This window comes from Physeter macrocephalus, chromosome 2 (assembly GCF_002837175.3).
Source record: "Physeter macrocephalus isolate SW-GA chromosome 2, ASM283717v5, whole genome shotgun sequence".
NCBI lineage: Eukaryota > Metazoa > Chordata > Mammalia > Artiodactyla > Physeteridae > Physeter > Physeter macrocephalus.
Window position 1 is genome coordinate 471,139 of NC_041215.1, and position 20,435 is coordinate 491,573.

Here is a 20,435-nt window from a genome sequence, read left to right on the forward strand (position 1 = left end):
TTTCCTATAATAAAATGGGAATGAAAGAAAGTAAAAAGATTTGCCGCAGAAGGTACCTTCGGTTGTGGGTGCATTAGTCCACGTAGAGCCTGGCATTTTCTAAGCACTAAATGGTTAACCTTATTAATATTTGTAAAAGGTCTTGAGCAATGCCTGGTACAGATCAAGAAACTGGTTCCCTTCATATTCACCTAGAGAGATTTTAGGGAGACTGAGAAATGCTATCAATCCCAGCTCAGAAGACAAAGGGAAGGGGGCACTCAGCTCCTGGGGAGACTCCCTGGAGCCGGACACTCATCTTTATGGGAAAGGGTGTGGCATTACCCACACACCTATGTGGGTGTTGTTCTTGTGTGCACCTGAGTGCATTATCCGACAGTGTGTCCGAGGGGCCAGGCAACCTGCTTGGCTTTAATCATGCCTCTCTCCACCCTGCGGTGTAATAGCTGGGAGCTATGCTCACTTGCAGGGTGGTGGCACCTACTGACCTTTCAATAAGTGCCTGGAGAACGGGTTTTTGAAAAAAAAATGGAAGGAACATGGCTCCGCTGCTCAAGTAACAACATGAGCAAATCCACAATTCATGGGTTATACCCTCCATGGAAGGGTTAGTCATCCACTGCATATAAAAAAATCCCCAAACTGCTGACTCACTTTGGGGCTGGCCCGTGAAATGCAAGGAGTGACATTCGTAGAAACTCAAAGGTTTCCTTAGTGGCTGCGGGGCACCGTCCCCTGGGCTGTGAAGGGAACCCTAGTTAAACAAAGGGGGTGATTAACGTTGACTGTGACAGTGTAAACAGGATAGTAACTTATGAATCTGCTCTTCTGTTTTCCTTTTAGCTGATGTTAGCTTGCCCTGGGTCTTCAGCTGAAATATAGATGTGAGCTTAATTACACTTAATAATGAGCAGAGCCTCTCAAGCTGACTGAGCATCAGGGCTAATACACATGCAGATTTCTGAGGCCCATTCCCAGAGATTCTGATTCAGTGGGTCTGGGGTGGGGCCTGAGGTTCTGCATTTCTAACACCCACGTGCTAGCCCCCCACCCCCACCCCAGATCCCTGGTCTCCCTGAATGGCAGGGTGAAAGCTCTCCTTGAAGCTTAGGCAGCCAGGACAGCAGGATGGGGGTACCCAGTCCTCTAAAGAGTGTTCGTGGAAGCTTCTCACCAACCTGAGTAAGAAGGGGCTAGAAGCACTTCCTCACACTTTTATCAGTATCATTTAGTCTCTAATCCATGTGGTTACTTATGAATCACACTGGCTCCCGCCTGCTATTAACTTGGATGACTTCACGGCTGCTTGCTGTTTGGCGAACACACTCAGCCCCGCTGTTAATCATTTCTGAATGCGGCTCCGGCCCCTGGAGAGGCACAAAGCCCTAATTTAAAAACACCAAATGACCCAAAGGCAGCTCTGGTACTGTGACTCCTGCAAGTCACACTGCCATTTATTATGAGCTGATCCGCTGAGGTCTCGATAAACTGCAGAGTAATGGGGCAGTAATTTACTGGGACAATGCTAAAGAAATCTGCCTACACTGCAGGCTCTGGCTCCTGGTTTGGCCCCCGAAGAAGGACTCTTGCATGTCCAGCCACCCTCCTAAAGGATGCCAGGGGAATGGCACGAATGTGCCCTCCCAGGAAGCACTAAGCACTCCCCCTTTCCCTCTCGTTCTCCCTCACGCCTCACAGGGAGCTGGTGCAGGCAAGCAACTCTGAACTGGGAATGACTCATCTTCAAGCATCCGGGACTCTTTTTTCCCTCCTCACTCTTAGGAGGTGTTAAGGCAGACTAGGGAATTTCAGGATGCAGATGAGGACATCATGAGAGCAACTGGAGGGCATAACCATCCCCTGTCAGTTCTAGGTTGCCTGAATCTGGGTCTCCGAATCTCTAAGTGCTCACGGTTTGTACGACAGATGACGGGAGCTATCCTCATCCTAAATGTGGGATGGGGTGGGTGAATTCTCTTCTGAGCAACACAGGCCACTCCCAGGTGACCTGGGGTTTAAGGTCTGGAGTCAGACAGCCTGGGTTCGAACCCCTATTCTGATAATCACTGTGTGACCTGAAACAACTGACATCATTTCTGTGCCTCAGTTTTCTCATCTCTAAAATAGAGGAATTCTTAGTATCTACTTATAGTAGATAGCTTTTGGGGGGTATGGGTTGATCAACATCATTCTCCTCTTCTCTGTAACAGTTCCTCCCTCTTCCATAGGGAATCACCCCTCCCGACTTCTGAGTCCAAGTGGTCTGGCCTCATGGGCAGAGCTATGGACCAGGTCTACCCAATCGGAGTCACAGTGATTGGTTTGAGGTTGAGTATGTGACCTCAGTAGGCCACTGAGAGATATTTCTGGGGCTTTCCTTGGAACTACTAGGACAGAGGCAGTTTCATTTTGAGAGGCAGAAAGAGATGCATTTCTGACAGTGCCACTGGAGTACCTGCATCCAGCCACAGAATCTAATACCTACTACTGCATTTTTCAGTTACCTGCATCGATAAATTCTCTTTTTTCTGCCTAAGGTGGTTTGAACTGATTTTCTTTTCCTTTAGTCAGGAAGGGATCTAATATACTGCTTCCTAAGCTAGGATTTAAAGATACAGTGCAAGGGGTTCAGCTGGTGCAGGATGCAATGCAGGGGCAGCACACGGTAAGCCCTCACTCGGGTCAGCCACGATTATTGCAAGCATCGTCATGACTCCTTCCCCCCCTCTATGTTCTTGGACATATTTGGGGCCATTCCTCTCAAGGCGTTACCCGCTTAGAGTAGAAGCGTGAAGGTATGCAGCCTATCATCCCAAAGGAGCCCCGTGGAGGATTCCAGGAGACACACTGAACTTTGGCAGAGCTGCCCTGTGTCCATCACCTTTCGGCCCATGTCTTTCATGCCACCCCACTCATTAATTCTCATCCCAGGCCTCTCTGGGCAAGGAAAAAAAACACTCCATTTTTTAAAAGGTCATGTCCCCCCGCAGTCTTCAAGAAAAGTCTGAAATGAGAGGCAATAAAAATAGATGGGGGCTTCCCTGGTGGCGCAGTGGTTGAGAGTCTGCCTGCCGATGCAGGGGACATGGGTTCGAGCCCTGGTCTGGGAGGATCCCACATGCCGCGGAGAGACTAGGCCCGTGAGCCACAACTACTGAGCCTGCACGTCTGGAGCCTGTGCCCCGCAACGGGAGAGGCCGCGATAGTGAGAGGCCCGCGCACCGCGATGAAGAGTGGCCCCCGCTCGCCACAACTAGAGAAAAGCCCTTGCACAGAAACGAAGACCCAACACAGCCATAAATAAACAAATAAATAAACTCCTACCCCCGACATCTTAAAAAAAAAAAAAAAAAAGATACAGTGATGTCTGGGTAGTAGCTCTTTAAAAAAAAAAAAATAGATGATAACCTACGACAGAGCAGGATGGAAGGTGGTGGAAAGAACACTGGGCTAGAAGCCAGGAGACATGGGTTCCAGCCTTGGTCTGCTCCCACCTTATGGCTAGTCAGCAGCATCTCCTGCTCCCACACCCAGAAGCCACATTGCAGCCACACCTGGAGCTTCCTGTATATCCCACGCCTCCACCCCCATGCACATGCCCTGCCTGACTTCCAGGCTTCTGTCCAGTGCATTTATATTTTCTCTGCCTAGAATGTTCTTCACTCCCATCCCTTTTTGGGTAACTCCCTCTGGCATCCCAGACTCGGCCTTGGGAGCAGAAGTTAAGAGCAGTGATTCTGAGAGTAAACAGTCTTGGGTTCAAATCCCATCTTTACTCTCGCCTCGTTGTGTCACTTTGGGAAAGCTCCTCAAATTTGCCAAGCCTCTGTTTCCTCATCTGGGAAATGGGGATAATGGTGGTATATTCTTCAGAGAATTGATGGGAAGAGTGAATATGACAATGTAACTAAAGCATTTAGCCCAGTGTGCGGTGCATAGTCAAGGTTTAACAAATGTCAGCAGTGATAACTATCTCTCAGAAAGTCTTTTTTTTTTTTTTTTTTTTTTTTTTTTTGCGGTACGCGGGCCTCTCACTGCTGTGGCCTCTCGCGTTGCGGAGCACAGGCTCCGGACGCGCAGGCTCAGCGGCCATGGCTCACGGGCCCAGCCGCTCCGCGGCATGTGGGATCCTCCCGGACTGGGGCACGAACCCATGTCCCCTGCATCGGCAGGCGGACTCGCAACCACCGTGCCACCAGGGAAGCCCAGAAAGTCTTTTTGATGGCCAGTACTGGCTTCCGTGCCTCTCACTTGTATTCCTATGGCTCTTTCACAGACATCACCCTATACTGTAGTTGTTTGTCTATTTCCTGTTCTAGACCGTGTGATCTCTGAAAGCAGGAACTGTGCTACATTCACTATTTGTGCCCCACCCGCTGCGGTATTTAGCATAGCATTTAGCTCACAGTGGGCATTCAGGAAAGGATGAAGGAGTGAATGATGAGCAAGTCATTAAACCATTCTGAATCTGCCTCCTTGTCTTATAAATGAGTGGTTTGGACAGGGTTTCTGAGAATCACTCCCCACTTCTAAAATTCATAATTAAACTTTTTCTTTTTTTTTGGTGGCACAAAAGGGCCACACCAGGACCACAAGGAGTCACCTTTTGGCTCACCAGAATTGCCTGATGTTCAATAGCTGGTCAAAAATGGAATGGGGTTGTCTGGGAAGCGAGCGAGCTCTTAGTCTCTGAAGGTAATCTAGCAAAAGGGCAAATGGAGCCCTTTGCAGAGATGTTGTAGGGAGGGTCCATGCAACCAGCTGAGCAGGGTGAATAGCCACATGTGCATAAACAGCAAGCAGCAAGTCTTATTTCAGGGAACACGAGCTAAAAAAAATATGGATGATGAATGATAATCCTGCTTGTTCCCTCACAAGCACACGCGGACACAGTCCTGGCGCTGATTCCAGGTGGCCCTCCTGCAGCTGGGGCCGGGGCATGACAGGGGACCACACGCACGCGAGGCGTGTGGCTCGGCGTGGGGCAAAGATCAGGGAACACACAGATCCCCGAGAAAGGACTAGAATGTCCAGGAGGATGTTCTCTTCCGGCTATTTTTAGATTAGGAGTGAGGTAGGAGAAGCATATTTTCACACAAAGTTTCGTTCTCGAAGCTCCTTGACCAATATCCTGTCTCTGAAATGTATTCATATCCACCCCCCCACACACACACACCCCCACACACCCAGCCCCGCCCCCCCACCCCCCACACACTCTCTCCCCCTCCTTCTCTCTCTCCTTCCTAAATGTCAGGTCTTTCTTGCTGCTTTCCAGAACGTTTTTTGGCCTTTGTCTATGGCTGAACCTTGCCGCTCATCCTCCTTCCTCACCCCAAACTGCCAGCATCCCTGGGTCTCTGGTTATTTCTGAAATTCTAATCAAATTAATGAAACCCGTTAGAAATGAGAAAAGAATATATGAATGACCACATGCAGTTACAGGTACTGCAATTTCTGATTTCCAAAATCCTGTTTTGCTTCCCAACCTCCCAAATTATAAATGTTACTGCCTTCATTTATCTTTAACTTTGTCTTCATTTATCATAGAAATGATTTGATATTACCCGTTAGCTATCAATGGTTTTTTTCATTTATTTGCCCATGTTCCCTTGTAGTCCTTCTTCATGGTTATCAATGTTATAATTGATATGGTTACAGTTACTAGATGGCAGTGTGGAAACCTGTTTCACATAGTGTTATGTGGAAAAATAAACCTAATTTGTATATATGATACAATTGTACATATATAGTTATAATTGTAACAATACACAAATTAGGTTTATTTTTCCACGTAATGCAATGTGGTAAACAGGTTCCCACTCTGCTATTCGTTTTCCTCTTTTAATAATTGCACTGCACCGACTGGTTGCATCATGCTTTACTTAAATATTTCCCCACTGTGGCCTTCTGGGTAATATTTAAAATTTAGGTTAAAAATAACAGTTCAACCAAGATCTTAATGCAGAGAACCTTTCTCTCTTTTTGGATACCCTGTCGTAAAAATTCCTAGATGTGCAATTACTGGGAGAAAGGATACAAATATCATAAAAGAAATGCAGCCCATAAACATTTTAATTTTTCCTGCCTTGGCCCTTATGCAGAAAATGCTTGCTCCCCACTGAGGTAGATAGTTGGAAGGAGGGCCTCTAAGATCCTCTTTTATCTATGAGAGCCCATGATTCTAAAATGATGGTGCGGAAAGCCTACTCATTCTGAATTCAAGAAGCAAGCACAAGTGTGTTGGATGTTTTATGTGGACTCCTGGTGAACTAATGACAGCACTGGTTCTGGAGTGACACCAACGAGGTGCTGAGGAAGGAGGAAATCCTGGACAGGGGGGTGATGTGCACCCCACCACCCTGGTAGACAGACAGATGGACAGGCAAACGTTCTCTTTCTCCCTTCCACATGTTGAGCTGTCCCAACTAGCACTACTCTAATTATGAACATAGGCACACGGATCCCATTGAAATGGCAGGCCGCACCCCCTGGCAGCCAAGCTGTGCCCAGAACTGGGAGACTGGGATGGGGGACAATAGACTGGGATTGAGGGGGGATGGCGGCGGGGGGGGGGAGGGCAGCAGGTCCAGCCCCAGCCAATGAGATGAGCCCATCTCCCGTTGTGTTCAACTCGAAACAGGGAAACGGTTCTGCTGATGTTTCCATTCTCGAGCTCCCCAGAGAAGATAGATAATAAATAAGTGACAGTAACAGATTGCACACTGTCAGCACGGGTACTTCTTTGCCCCCCACAGAATTGATTTTTAATAACAGCACAGATGACATGTGGCGGGTGTTGTCGCTGACACTGGTGTTTTGTGGGCCTCAATAAATCACATCAGCCTGGAGGCTCCGAAATGGACCTGCTCATTGGGTGCTGTTTGCCGACCGTGACTGGGTCCTGGGAAGGATCCCGGGGCTGTGAGTCAGGAGGCTGGATTCTGCAACCTCCTGACTGCTGAATCTTGGGCCAGCGACTTCACCAATCTGGGCCTCAGTTTTCCCATCTTTAAAATGGGCATAACCCTGCCAACCACACAGCACTATGAGGCAATGACCATGAAAAGCCCCATAAAATATGGTTTTCACTATTATAGTCATAATGGGCCAGAAGCGAAAGAAGTTGATAGGTTTGGGGGCAGAGTGTCCGGCATCTCTGTTCTCATGGGAATATCATTCAAAGGGTCCTCCCTTGCCAACAAAATAGGTGCAAGATGGGCAGGCAGAAATATCAGGTGACAATGGGCCCAGGGTTGGGGTGGTAGTGAGGTGCCATTCCTGCTCTTACAAGTGCTCATGTGAGAATAGCCATAACAAATGAATATAAAGTGTTTACCACGGGCCAGACCTGTGCTAAGTGCTTTACGTACAGTATCTCATTTAATCCTCATAAGACCCTGTGAGGCCATTACCATCGTTATCTGATTTCATCATGAGAAGACACACAGCTAGGGAGGGGCAGAGCCATGCCTGGAAAGCAGGGGACTCCATGGCTATCTTGCCTTTGCTCAGAGCTCATCTGCCTCAGTTGGCTGTCCACTACCCTTGTGCAGGCCAGGGCCAGGCAGGTATCCTAAGGTGACAAGAGGTGGGTGGGTGATGTGGAGGCTGCAGACTGCAGAACTCTGTTCAAAGGGGCGGGGCGGCTCAGCCCTGCAGGAATGCAGAGGGGAGCCCTGGGAGGCCAGGTCTCTCCATTTTCCAAGAGAGTGTAGAAATCAGGATTTATATGAGAAACCTCCTGATATTTAAATGTTGGCAACTTATTAAAACTTTAAAGATACTTTATGAGTCGACTCAGTTGGGAACGGACGGCTATGTGTGTGCGCTGGCCCTGGCCGCTGGCTTCCAGCTTGGGCTCTCCGCTGCATGAGCTTGGTTTCCTTGCGGAGGTTCACAGTGTTAACGTCGCCCTTCTGAAGCCAGAGGGACCAACTGTGATGTAATGATCACCAGAAGAGCGGCCAAGTGCTGCACAGCGTGCTCTGCTAGGGTGCAGAATATAATTGCATAGAATTGCAGATCCTAATCCTCGCAAGGGATGTGCTATGGATCCCATTTTGCACATAAAGAAGTAGGAGCTCGGAGGAGTTAGTGATCTGTGCCAGGTTCCACAGAGGAAGTGAGCTGGAACAGGGAATGACCGACTCTTAAGCATGAGCTCTCTCCGCCCCACTGAGCAAATTAAGAGTGTTGGGTAGGGGAGGGACGCATGGCGGGCAGGGTGGGCTTTGAGCAAAGGAAGAGCAGGGAACAGGAGTGCTCAGTCCTGCCTGCTGTTACCCAGCGAAGTATAAGTTGAAGTCGGCGCACTGGGGTACTTACAGCACTCGGAGGGACCGCAGCCCATTGAAGGAGTGGATGGGGATGCATCGCAGCCGGTTGTAGCTCAGGATCCTGTGGAAGAGGACACACAGGCTCTGTTGGCTCTTCCTATTCTTAGCTACTGATGCTTGCATTGTCCACACTGGACCAGTCAAAGCAAATGGTTTCTTTACCCTCCCAATTTTAATAGACTGACAAAAAGCATCCTAGGGATAAGGGAAAGAGAAACATTCCCCATCACTCCAGGAAGCTCACTGGCTTCATTTCCCAGTTTCCTCATATGTTCCTTAGCAGGCTGGCTCCCTAAGCAGCTTTGCCATCACCTCCGTCTATTGTCAGATGGTGAGCCCTCACAGTGTACAGAGGTAATGGGAAATAAATGGGTCTGAGCAAACCCTCACTGGGAGAGAAAATTCACAAATCACAGAAGGTATTGTAAGGAGGAACTTTTTCAGAAGTAATTAGGTGCCAACTCCTCTCTAACCGCCCAGACAGTGGAGTTCTGACCTACTCTGTTTTCCTTCTGATGATTAAGGTCTGCCCTGTGCTGGGTCAGCCACAGCTCTGAGGATCGCTAGAGTGGAGCATGTAAGCCTGAGGGGACAGAGGAAGGATGCACTTAGCATCAGGCCCATGTTAATCACAGCATCTCACTGTACTCACAGGGTGGAGAGGTGAGACATGTTACTGAAGGTGTAGTTGGTCAGCGTGCCAATGCTGTTGTTGCTCAGGTCACTAGAAAAAGTAAGCAGAAGGGTCACATTGTACTGTTAGTTGCATCCAAAGGGGGTCATTCCCAAGTTTCACACATGCATGCATGCCTGCTATCCATCCATCCACCCATCCACCTGTCCGTCCACCCATCTGCCTGTTCATCTATCCATCTGTCCATCTACCCATCCATTTGTCCATCCACTTATCTTCCCATCCATCCATCCATCCATCCACCCATCCATCCATCCATCCATCCATCCATCCATCCTTCTATTCCTCCAATGTTAATTAACGCACGTGTCAGGCAATAACCATCCTAATCATTAGGAGTGATGTCCCGGGGAACAGAACATCCATCCATCCATCCATCCACCCATCCATCCATCCACCCATCCATCCACCCATCCATCCACCCATCCACCCACCCATCCATCCTTCCATCCATCCACCCATCCATCCACCCATCCATCCTTCCATCCATCCACCCATCTGTCCATCTGTCCATCCATGCATCTATCCATCCACCCATCTGCCCATTCATTCGTCCACCCATCCATCCATCCATCCAGTGGTCTGTCTGTCCATCCACCTATCTCCCTATCTGCCCATTCATCTACCCATTCGCCCATCTGTCTATTCACCCATCTGCCCATTCATCTATATATACATCCATCTGTCCACCCCTCCATCTGTCTGCCCATCCATCCACCCATCCACTCATCCTCCCCATATGTCCATCAGCCCATCCATCCATCTGCCACCCATCTGTCCATCTGTTGGCCCATCTGTCCATCCATCCATCTATCCACCCATCCATCTATTCACCTATCCACCCATTAGTCCAAATGTTCATTTTTTTTTACTGAAGATTTATGCAGTCATTCCACCAATTGTCATTCATTCATTCATTTATTTATTCAGCTATTCAAACACTCAATTGTGTCTATCCATCGATTTTATTCTACCAGCAAAACATAACACATAAGGTAACAATTTCTCCTTGTTGTAGTGCTTTTTTCCCCCTGATCAATTCTTCTCCTCATAGCCCCTCCACCATCCCTCTCTTCCACTATTCATTTATTCCATCTTATCAGATTCTCTCTTGGGGGAATGAGGTTGGTGGGAGTGTGGTCCTTTGCCAACTGCAAGCTCCAGCTTCTCCCCGAGGATAAATATCCAGAGCAGTGGTTTTCAACATCAGCTGTACATTAGCATCATCTGGGGAGCTTTAGTTCTCTGAGGCCTAGGTTTCATGCCCAGATATTCCGATTTAATTGGTGTAAGGCAGGCTTGAGCATCAGTATTTAAAACAAACCCCAAACTACTGTGATATATAATCAGCTGAGGTTGAGGGCCATTGCTCCGGGGCTCCCTGCCCCCTAAGCAGATGGGGCATCTTTCAACAGCACTTGCCCAAGGATCCTGGGTGCCCTCTTGGCAAGGCAGTGAGGGACAAAGCTCAAGGACTCCCCAGCTTCCAGGGTCACGCCCATGCCCAGCAGCCCTGCCCCTCATTCAGAGGTTTTCCTGGGTTTTGGCCGACTTGGAGCCACCTGCTCCCACCTGAAAGAACCTCAATTTGAACCAGCTCCTTAGAACATTTTCTGAGTAACTAAAGAAGGAGGAAGAAGAAATGCCAAATTTATGCTTTTGGCAAACCCAAGTGCAGCCACAGCTTGCAAGAAACTGAGGGATCTCGGGAATTTAATTGGGAGACCAGAAGGTCAGAGGCTCCAAGCCAAGGAGGAAGGTGCCACAGGTGGCCAAGGAGGCCAGGATCTGGGTACTTCTGCATGAAGTCCTCACTGGGTAGGACCTGGCACATCCGGCCAGCCCATCCTTCCCAGCTGCTTCTTGCTGCTCCACCCAGGGGGACAAGTGCAGGAATGCCCCCAAAGCCTGCAGCGCCGCCCTACCCACCCTCTGCATCAGTTTCCCGCACTCCCTAAGGACAGAAAATGAAATATCCCACCAACACTTGGCTCCTTACATGAGTGTCAGGTGTCGGAGGGTGGGCAGCTCCTTGGGCACGGCTGTTAAGTGGTTTCCTTCCAGGTACCTGAAAGAGAGGTGCAGAGCCACGTCGGGCAAAGAGACACTGGGCACATTGCCGTTATCTCAGGATGCCTCTCCTGACTTCCCAGGCTGGATTGGGTCCCTGTTTTGCTCTCTCATGGCTCTTTTTTCCCCCCACTTCAAAGCATATACTACATTTGTCATCTAATATTTATTTGTGTGATTGCTCAACTAATGACACTTTTCCCCACTGGGCTGCTAAGCTCCATGATGGCAGGGCTCTTGCCTAAAATTGCCCAGGGTTGGAGCCCCCTAAGACTGTGTACAGAGTGGCACACAGTAGGTGTTCAATAAATTATTTGTTGAATAAAGCACCCACTTTGTACCTGGCCTGCACAATACCCTTACATGGCAGGGATTCACAGTTGAGAAAACAGAAGTTCAGAGATGTTAAAACGCTTGCCCAAGGTCACACAGCGAGTGGCTGAGTTAGGACTTGAACCCAGGTCTCTCTGACTGCAGTTTTATCACAGTTCCAAATGGCCTCTATTTAGCTACTGGAGTGTGTGGAGAGCTGAGTCATTAAGAACCCTCACTCCGTGCTGAGTATCTCTGATATGCATCTGGAAACTGAGGAGACAGGGCATGTTCCTGGAGCCCTGTGCTAGAGTCCCCAGCAGGAGGACCACATGCAGGAGGGGACGGGGTTCAGAATGCGGCCGCACCAACAGAAGGAGACCCCTCCTGAATGGGCAAAGGCTGAGCCTAGACCTGCCCGGACTGCGGGGTCCTGTCCCAACCTGCTCATCAGACACCCGAGCGTGGTTGAAGACAGAGAAGGAAGTCGTGTTTTGATGATGAATTACAAAGGTTATGACTACCCGAGAGAGGGGATATGGGCTAATTCATTTATCCCCACCCTTGCTGTAGACCCCTTTCCCTGGGCTTCCTGTTGCTCTAAGGACAAAATAGCAAGATCTTCAAGATGGCTTATAAGGTCTGCTCTCATCTCCTGGGTGAGTCTCCCTTGATATAAAGCTCTCATAGCTTCCTCTCCATTAACAGTCAACATCCGGCTGCTGCTGTTTGTTGGTGCCATGCCTGCCTTAGGCTCCACAAAGGCAGACCCTAGGTCTACCCGTTTCTAGCTCAGGGCTTCTTAAACTGTAATGTACATATGAATCACCTGGGATCTTGCTAAAAAGCAGATTCTGATCCAGTAGGTCTGCCATCAGGTTGGAGAGTCTGCATTCTTGATAGGCTCTTGGGAGATGGTGGAGCTCATTCATGGTCTACAGGCCACATTTTGTTGTTGCTTTTTTTTTTTTGCAGTACGCGGGCCTCTCACTGCTGTGGCCTCTCCCGGAGCGCAGGCTCCGGACGCACAGGCTCAGCGGCCATGGCTTACGGGCCCAGCCGCTCCGCGGCACGTGGGATCTTCCCGGACCGGGGCACGAGCCCGTGTCCCCTGCATCGGCAGGCGGACTCTCAACCACTGCGCCACCAGGGAAGCCCAACAGGCCACATTTTGAGTAATGTGGTGCTAGCAAACTGCCTGGCATCCAGTAGACCCAGCACAAAATGACTGAATGGGATGAAATGGGTTAAAATAGGATATGGATAAGTGTGTCAATGACCAAACCGGGCTTAGCTTTAAGGACAACTTGTCCTTACCTTACCTTAAAGGTAAGGCATTGGGCATTACCTTAAGGCCAAGTGACTTTATTCCCTTGGCTGGCCCTGAGGGATCCTCGTGGCACAGAACATTGGGCAGGACCCCACACGGTCCCTGGTTGCCATGGCATGTTGGATTAATGTCCCTTTGGTCCTCAATCTTTGTTGTATATCTATTGCTCTAAGAACTATGCTAGACGCTGGGGGAGATACAAAGATGAACCAGACCCCATTTCTGCCTTCAGGGAGCTTGATCATCTGACTTAAAATTCAGCCGCGCACATTTGTTTAGATTATGCCTTCAGGCAGAGGAACTAAGAGAAATGTATTCACTGATGTAGGCATTTATTCAGGCAGAAATATTTATTGGGCAACTGCAATGTGCCAGGTACCATATATACTGGTGAATAAGATAGGGGTGGTGTCTACTTTCTGGCATTTAAAAATCTAATGTGTGTGTGGGAGGGAGAAGGGAAGGAGAGAGTGAGAGAAGGAGAGGGGGAGGGGGAGGGAGAGAGAGGGAGGGAGGGAGAAGGGACACACACATAAAGTAATATAAATTACAAATTGCAATGTGTGCTTTGAAGGAAAGGAACAAGGTGTAGTGATAGACAATGCCCAAAGCTTCCCGCAGAAAGATGCAGCCAAGGAGGAGATGCAGCATAGGAGACTGCAGCCTGGGGAGGGCCCTGAACTTGAAGGAAAGGCTGGGGAGGCCAAAGTCTGGTGGGTGAAGGGAGGACAGCGGGAGGTGGGGCAGATCACACTGTGGTCAGTTCATTCACCTGTCAGAAGGGCTATTGTCAGAAAGGCAGGAAACAACAAGTGTCAGCAAGGATGTGGAGAAAAGGGAGCCCTTGTGCACTGCTGGGAATGTGAAATGGTGCAGTCACTATGGAAAACAGTATGAAGTTTCCTCAAAAAACGAAAAACTGAACTACCATACATCCAGTAATTCCACTTCTGGGAATTTATCTAAAGAAAATGAACACACTAATTTGAAAAGATACATGTACACCCCGGGCTTCCCTGGTGGCGCAGTGGTTAAGAATCCGCCTGCTAATGCAGGGGACACAGGTTCGAGCCCTGGTCCAGGAAGATCCTACATGCCGCGGAGCAGCTAAGCCCGTGCGCCACAACTACTGAGCCTGCGCTCTAGAGCCTGCGAGCCACAGCTACTGAGCCCACATGCGACAACTACTGAAGCCTGTGGGCCTCTAACTTGTGCTCCGCAACAAGAGGAGCCACCGCAAATGAGAAGCCTGCGCGCTGCAAAGAAGAGTAGCCCTTGCTCGCTGCAACTAGAGAAAGCCTGCACGCAGCAACGAAGACCCAACACAGCCAAAAATAAATAAAATACATAAACTTATTAAAAAAAAAAGATACTTGTACCCCAATGTTCATAGAAGTCTTCTTTACAACAGCCAAGCCATAGAAGCAACCTAAGTGTCCATCAGTAGATGAATGGAAAAGGAAGATGTGGTATATATACAATGGAATACTACTCAACCATAAAAAGAATGAAATTCTGCCATTTGCAGCAACATGGATGGACCTAGAAGGTATTTTGTAAGTAAAATAAGTCAGACAGAGAAAGCCAAATACTGTATGATTTCACTTAAATGTGGAATCTAAAAACCAAAATAAAGCGGAAACAGACTCCCAGATACAGAGAACTGGTGGTTGCCAGAGGAGGGGCCCAGGGGACAGATGAAATAGGTGAAGGGGATTAGGAGATACACACTTCCAGCTATAAAATAAATAAGTCACGGGGAGGAAATGTACAGCATAAGGAATATAGTCAATAGCACTATATATGATGATGGATGGTAACTGGTCTTATTGGGGTGATCATTTCATAACAACCTCACAGACAGCACAATGACAAGGACAATAACAAAATCAAGACAAAATTCACCGGCATTAGCTGAGGTGTACATGCCAGTGCTTTGAGAGAAATACTCTGGTCTGTTATCTCCTTTAATCCTCTGGCGTTGGGGGGGTGTATTTTGCTGGGTATATTTGTCCATTTTGTTGGCAAGAACACTGAGGCGCAGAGAGGTATAAGCAGTAAGCTCAGGAGCTGGGATCTAAACGCAGATCTGTTGGACTCCAGAGCCCGAGAAGTCAGCCCTATGCTGCTTCACCTCTCCACTTTGTGTCTCTTATTTTCACTTTTGGCCTTCTCAGCCCAAGAGGACATGCTCTACTCTGTAACTGATTTGCTAACCCTCACTAGAATGTAAGCTGCACGAAGCAGGGGGTTTTGCCAGTTTTGTTTCCTGCTGTATCCCAGAGCATAGTATGCTCAGCTCAGCTCATGGTAGGGCCTCAAATATTTGTCGAATGAATGAATGTGGTGAAAGGCTGTTCACAGGACCTTGGATTAAAAAGACAAAAACCTACAGTGGTGTCAAGGAGTGCCCTTGGCCTGGCCTAGCTCCATCTGCAGGGCAGGCCGTGCTCCACAAATGCATGCACTTGCTAAACGGTTGAATAAATGCACAAATGACCACTGGGATTCAGGGATGCTGACAGCATCCTCATTTGACACAGGGAGGTTCAGGACCCTGGAGGAGGGACCACATGACACAGATGATTCTGGAGCCTCTGGAGCCTACCATGCCAGTCGCCCTGGGCTCTAGCCTGGCTCTGGTTAGGACTATGCTGATTATATCGGCCTCTCTCCCTGCTTAAAATCCTTCCCTGTCTTCCACTGCTTGTTGGAGGAGGGCTACCCAACTCTTGCTCAAATCCTGCAAAGCCTTCTGTGGTCTGTCCTGTACCGGTCAGGATTCTCCAGAGAAACAGACCAACAGGAAATACAAATATATTACATATACACATATATTAATACACACAGAGAGAGAGAGAGAGAGAGAGAGATGAAGAGAGAATTTATTCTAAGGAAGGTCAGGCAGGCAGACTTGAAATGCAAGCAGGATTTTTTTTTTTTTTTTTTTTTTTTTTGGTACGCAGGCCTCTCACTGTCGTGGCCTCTCCCGTTGCGGAGCACAGGCTCCGGACGCGCAGGCTCAGCGGCCATGGCTCACGGGCCCAGCCGCCCCGCGGCATGTGGGATCCTCCCGGACCGGGGCACGAACCCATGTCTCCTGCATCGGCAGGCGGACTCCCAACCACGCAAGCAGGATTTTTATGTTACAGTCAGGAGGCAGAATTCCCTCTTTTCCAGGAAACCTCAGTTTTTTGTTCTTAAGGTCTTCAACGGATTTTATGAGGCCCACCTCCACATTAGAAAGGGTGATCTCCTTTCCTTCAAAAGCCAGCTGACTGTAGATGTTGATGCATCTACGAAGTACCATTCATGGCAACATCTAGCTCACGTTTGCCCAAACAACTGGGCACCACAGCGTGGCTGAGTTGACACACGAAATTAACCCTTGCAGTCCCCGCCTGCCTCTCTGGTTCACCTTACAGCAAACTCTCCCTTGCCCTCTGGTTCCACCTCCACTGACCTTACCCCTCCTCGAAAGCCCCACGTTCCTCTTGGTGCGGGGGCAGGTCTTTGCACCCGCTGGTCCCTCTTCTCCCTCCCTGTCTAGTTACCTCACACAGATGCTCAGGCCTCCGCTTGAGCATCGCTTCCCTGATACCATCCCCCGCACCCCCCTAGGGACATCCTTGGCGTGAGTTTGTGATGATGGGGCAGAACCATGTCTGTTTTGCTCACTAGAGCGTCCTTGTACACTAGCGGGCAACAGTAGATGCTCAGGAAGCATCGTCTGTGTGATGAAGACCCCAGAACTCCCCAGGTGCTGTTGCATTGGGCACTGCGGAGCCAAGTGGGACCCGCGAGGGAGCTGTTTTAAGTGCAGAATGTCCCTGGCGACCTGGCATCGAGGATCAGAAGATGAGGAATCAAAAGGTTTCACTTCAGAAATGCAGACGTGGTTGTGTGGGAAAGCACTCTTTGTAGGAAGCCCTTCATGAACACTCTGAACTCCAACGTTGCCTCTAGCCTGTATCCCAGGCCCCGGAGGGACCCTTTCAGAAGACTGCACTCTTGCCCTGCCAGCCTTAGAACTACTAGAGCATTTCGAGCAGGTCAACCTTTGCGTTGATCTGCATTTAAATGCTCTGTTTCAGCCCCAGCTGCCTCGCATGCAAATCCACACGGAGCGTTGAAGGGATTGTTCCCCATTTCTGTTTCGAGCTTTGTGGTGCTGACGAGGGCCGCACAAAGAATTCTTCGACCTACTGAGTGGTGAAGGAGGAGGAGGGCCAGCCACCTTCCAGGAGCCCCAACTCCAAGCCAGGAGTGCGACTGGGGGCCTGGGGTGATGCCCAGGCAACTCCGGAGTCAGGCAGCTGAGCCTCATATTCAGGATCCACTAGCTAATAGCTGTGTGGCCTTGGGCAAATTAATTACCCTCTCTGAGCTTCTGTTTCCTCATCTGTAAAATGAGGTTGATGATAATCACCACCTTGAAGTGATTATGAAGATTAGATGGGACTTGCTGTGGAAAGCCTTGGAGCGGTGCCTGGCTCTAATACCTTTGAATTATTCAATACAGTTTGAATATATATACACATAGGTATATAGTTAACCTCTCTGAGCTTGCATTTCATCTGTTTACACGCACAGATACATTCATACATATACATACACACACATACATCTCCCCACCCCTTCTCAGTGAATTAAACTTAATTTTGTTTTGTAAGTTGGCAGCTCTGCCCGAGATAACTAATGATGTCAAGGGAGCTGGAAAGCCAGTGTTGGAAACACTGAATCTGGACTCAGCCAGTGTCCCTGAACAAGCGACCTCCAAGCCCCCGTTTTCTGGGCCTGCCAGCTTTCCCTTTCTCTGGCGTCTCTTTTCTTGCCTCCCTCTCTGCCCTCCCCAGATACTCCCTCTCCCCTCCGGGAGATGGTTTGCGAACAGGGCTGAGGGCTGCCCTCCTTGGCGAGCTCTGGAACCCACGTCTGGCACAGGGAAGCACCATCATTTCCAAAGCAGGAAATCAGGTCTCCTCCCAAAGCTCTGAAGTTTACCTTATAATTACGGCCAATTATCTTCGTCGTTTCAATCTGTGTTTCGTGAGCTTTGGGGAAAAGCGTCTGAGGGCCTGTTTTCATGGCATTTTCTTCTCTTTGACACGTGACCCTTGGCACTCAACTAGCCCAGGAAGGAGGCATGTACCTGGGTCATTTCCTGCAGTCCCCACCGCAAGCCCAGCCCAGCCGGGAAAGGGCGTGGAGCTCACCACGCTGCTGCTCAGGTACATCTGAGGGCACGGCCCCAGCCCAAACCCAGGGCCGACACAGATTTTTAGTGACTATCCCGACTTTTCCTTCTTTCCCTTGGGCTGGCAGCCCTCGTTACAGCCTCGCTGAGTGTCAGGAGACGCCGGGAGCTGTAACACACACCCAGGAACCTCTCAGCCATTCTAGACCAGAGCGTGGTCAGCTTCCACCCCATGAGGCACTGGCAGAGCCAGAGGGCGCGTGCTAAGCTGGCCCAGAGGAGGGGGTGTGCCTGGGGTCGGCGCAGAGAGGGCCAGAGTGAGAGGTGGGCGGTGGCGTGCCCCGGCCGGGCCCTCTCCTGGCTCTGCCCCATCCCAGCACACGGCCTCAGCTCGGGCAGCCTCCCTCCCTTCCCGTCATCCACTCCTTGCCCTTTAGATTCCAGCTCCACCCCCGCCGCCCTCCCCAGAGCAGCTTTCTCCAATCTTCACATCGAAGTCAAATCTCCCTACTTTCGGATGTCATAGCAACCTTGATTCCTCTTCTTTGTAGCGCTTTTCACGGCTGTCGTGTCACATGTGCCTCTGAGATGATCGAGTGAATGTCAACCTCCCCCACTAAACCAGCAGCCCACGCGTGGAGGGGTCATGCCTGTTTTGTGCACCACTGTCTCTCCAGTGTTAGCAGAGTGCCTGACGCAAGTGGCAACCGACAAATATGTGTCGAGTGAATGAATGGGAGACTGAACGTGGCTTGCATGCCTTTGCCAGTGTGTGGTGCTCATCCGGATGCAGCCGCGCTGCTCCTGGGACATTCTCGAGAGGCCTCCCTGCCTGTGGGACTCTTTGAGCTTCCCCGGGGGCAGAAATAACGTTTTTGTCCACAATAGTAAGAGCCCTTCAGGAAGAGAAGGGCCTCTCTTTCATCTAACTGGGAGCTTCTGGGGCAGGAGGAACCCCTGAGCAGTTAGTGTCAGGAGCTTGGGCTATGGAATAAGAAGGCTCCTGGGTGGCGAGTGAGCAGAACCCAGAACTAAGATCTCATCTGTAAAATGGGTGTTTTTAAGGTAGAACAGGATCATATTTGCAGAAGTGCCTGGTAAGCCATAGTGCCTGTGGGCCCATGTTTTGACGATTATCCTGTGCTGTTTCTGGTGTCAGACTGAGGGACTATGGGGGACTCTAGAAGGCAGGGTGCAGAGCAGGGGACTGGGGGTGATAGAGAAAACGAGACAACAGCCCTCCCACTTGTATTCTGGATACTCGTCACCTGCCAGGCAGAGGCTTGGGGAGGGGAGCTTCCTGTCCCCGTGTGCAAGCTGCTGCCTGCTCCCTGCTGAGGCTCTGACACCACCTTGCTGGGACCCATTCAGATAGGGCATCCCCAGGCTGTCTTGCTGGCAGGGATGAAGTGTGACGGATGCCCGTAGTGGCGGGATTACGGGGTGTCAGTGGTCGGGGGGTACTTACAGCTCCGTCACGTCCTTGGGGATGCCTTTGGGGAGGGTGCGGAGCCCCTTGTTGCTGCATCGCACCACCGTCTCCATGCAGGTGCACTGCTCGGGGCAGCGCGGCCCCAGCTGGCAGCTGCTCTCATCGTTGCCTGTGGAGAGCCGGGGAGCGAGCATGGCGCAGGTGACCGAGGCCCATTCCCCGACCCAGCTGCCTGCAGGAAAGGGAAGCCCTCCACTCTGAGCCAGAAGTGGGAATGAGGAGCTTGCTGGTCTTATCCGTGGTTGGAAGGGAAAGAAGATGAACCTGGGTTGGGGAATAGGGCTGCCCATCTTCTACCACATTTAACATAAAACAAAGACGCTAAAAACTTGATTAACCAGGTGTTAGATATGGAAGAGGTTACTGTTAACCAGATCTGGATAAGCCAAATTGACTGAAGGAGTGGTCAGGGTAGGGGCAGGGCCCTATCTACTCCCCTCCTTCTCCTCTCTCTCTCTCCACACCTTCCACTATACAATCCCTCTGGTGTGGTCAATGTGTCCCCATCCCCCATTATACCTTAACCTCAGTTAATCTACAAACCAGTTCATCTGTCTCTAGATAACCTAAAGTTGACCAAGTAAAAATTGTGCTGGCTTGAATTTATGCAAACAAATATGCCCTCTGGAATCCTGACACTCAAAGCCTTGAATCTTCAGGTATTCGTACTGCCTAGCCAGTGACAGGAATTTCCCAGAAGCTCATCTTGAAGTCTGTTTCTCATGAGCACATACTCTCAGCCTCATGATGATGCAGGCAGGAAAACTTCAGCCCAGGGTGCCCATGTACAGTTGTGTAGGTAGCGTACTGCACAAGGGTGCCCCACCATCTAATGGGCACCAACCTCACTGTGGATACAGCAGATTAAGATATTTGGTACAACAGTGTCTTCACAGATGGCTGTAAAGTATCTCGTTTTAACAAAAGCAGTATATTATGACAGATTTCTGACTGATGGAAGTCAAATGTCTTTAGAAAGAGGCACCTGTTCTTAATTTGCACGA

General features: G+C 49.8%; 1 protein-coding gene across 1 annotated transcript in view; it reads right to left on the reverse strand.

Annotated features, from left to right (window-relative positions):
* Positions 1-20,435, reverse strand: part of SLIT3 (slit guidance ligand 3) — a 529,198-nt gene that overhangs the window by 66,921 nt on the left and 441,842 nt on the right. Inside the window, exons 17-20 of the mRNA XM_055079617.1 lie at positions 19,408-19,540; positions 11,030-11,098; positions 8,989-9,060; positions 8,326-8,397 (exon numbers count right to left, since the gene is read on the reverse strand). Of these exons, the coding sequence (XP_054935592.1) occupies positions 8,326-8,397; positions 8,989-9,060; positions 11,030-11,098; positions 19,408-19,540 (346 nt within the window). The remainder of the gene's footprint in view (positions 1-8,325; positions 8,398-8,988; positions 9,061-11,029; positions 11,099-19,407; positions 19,541-20,435) is intronic.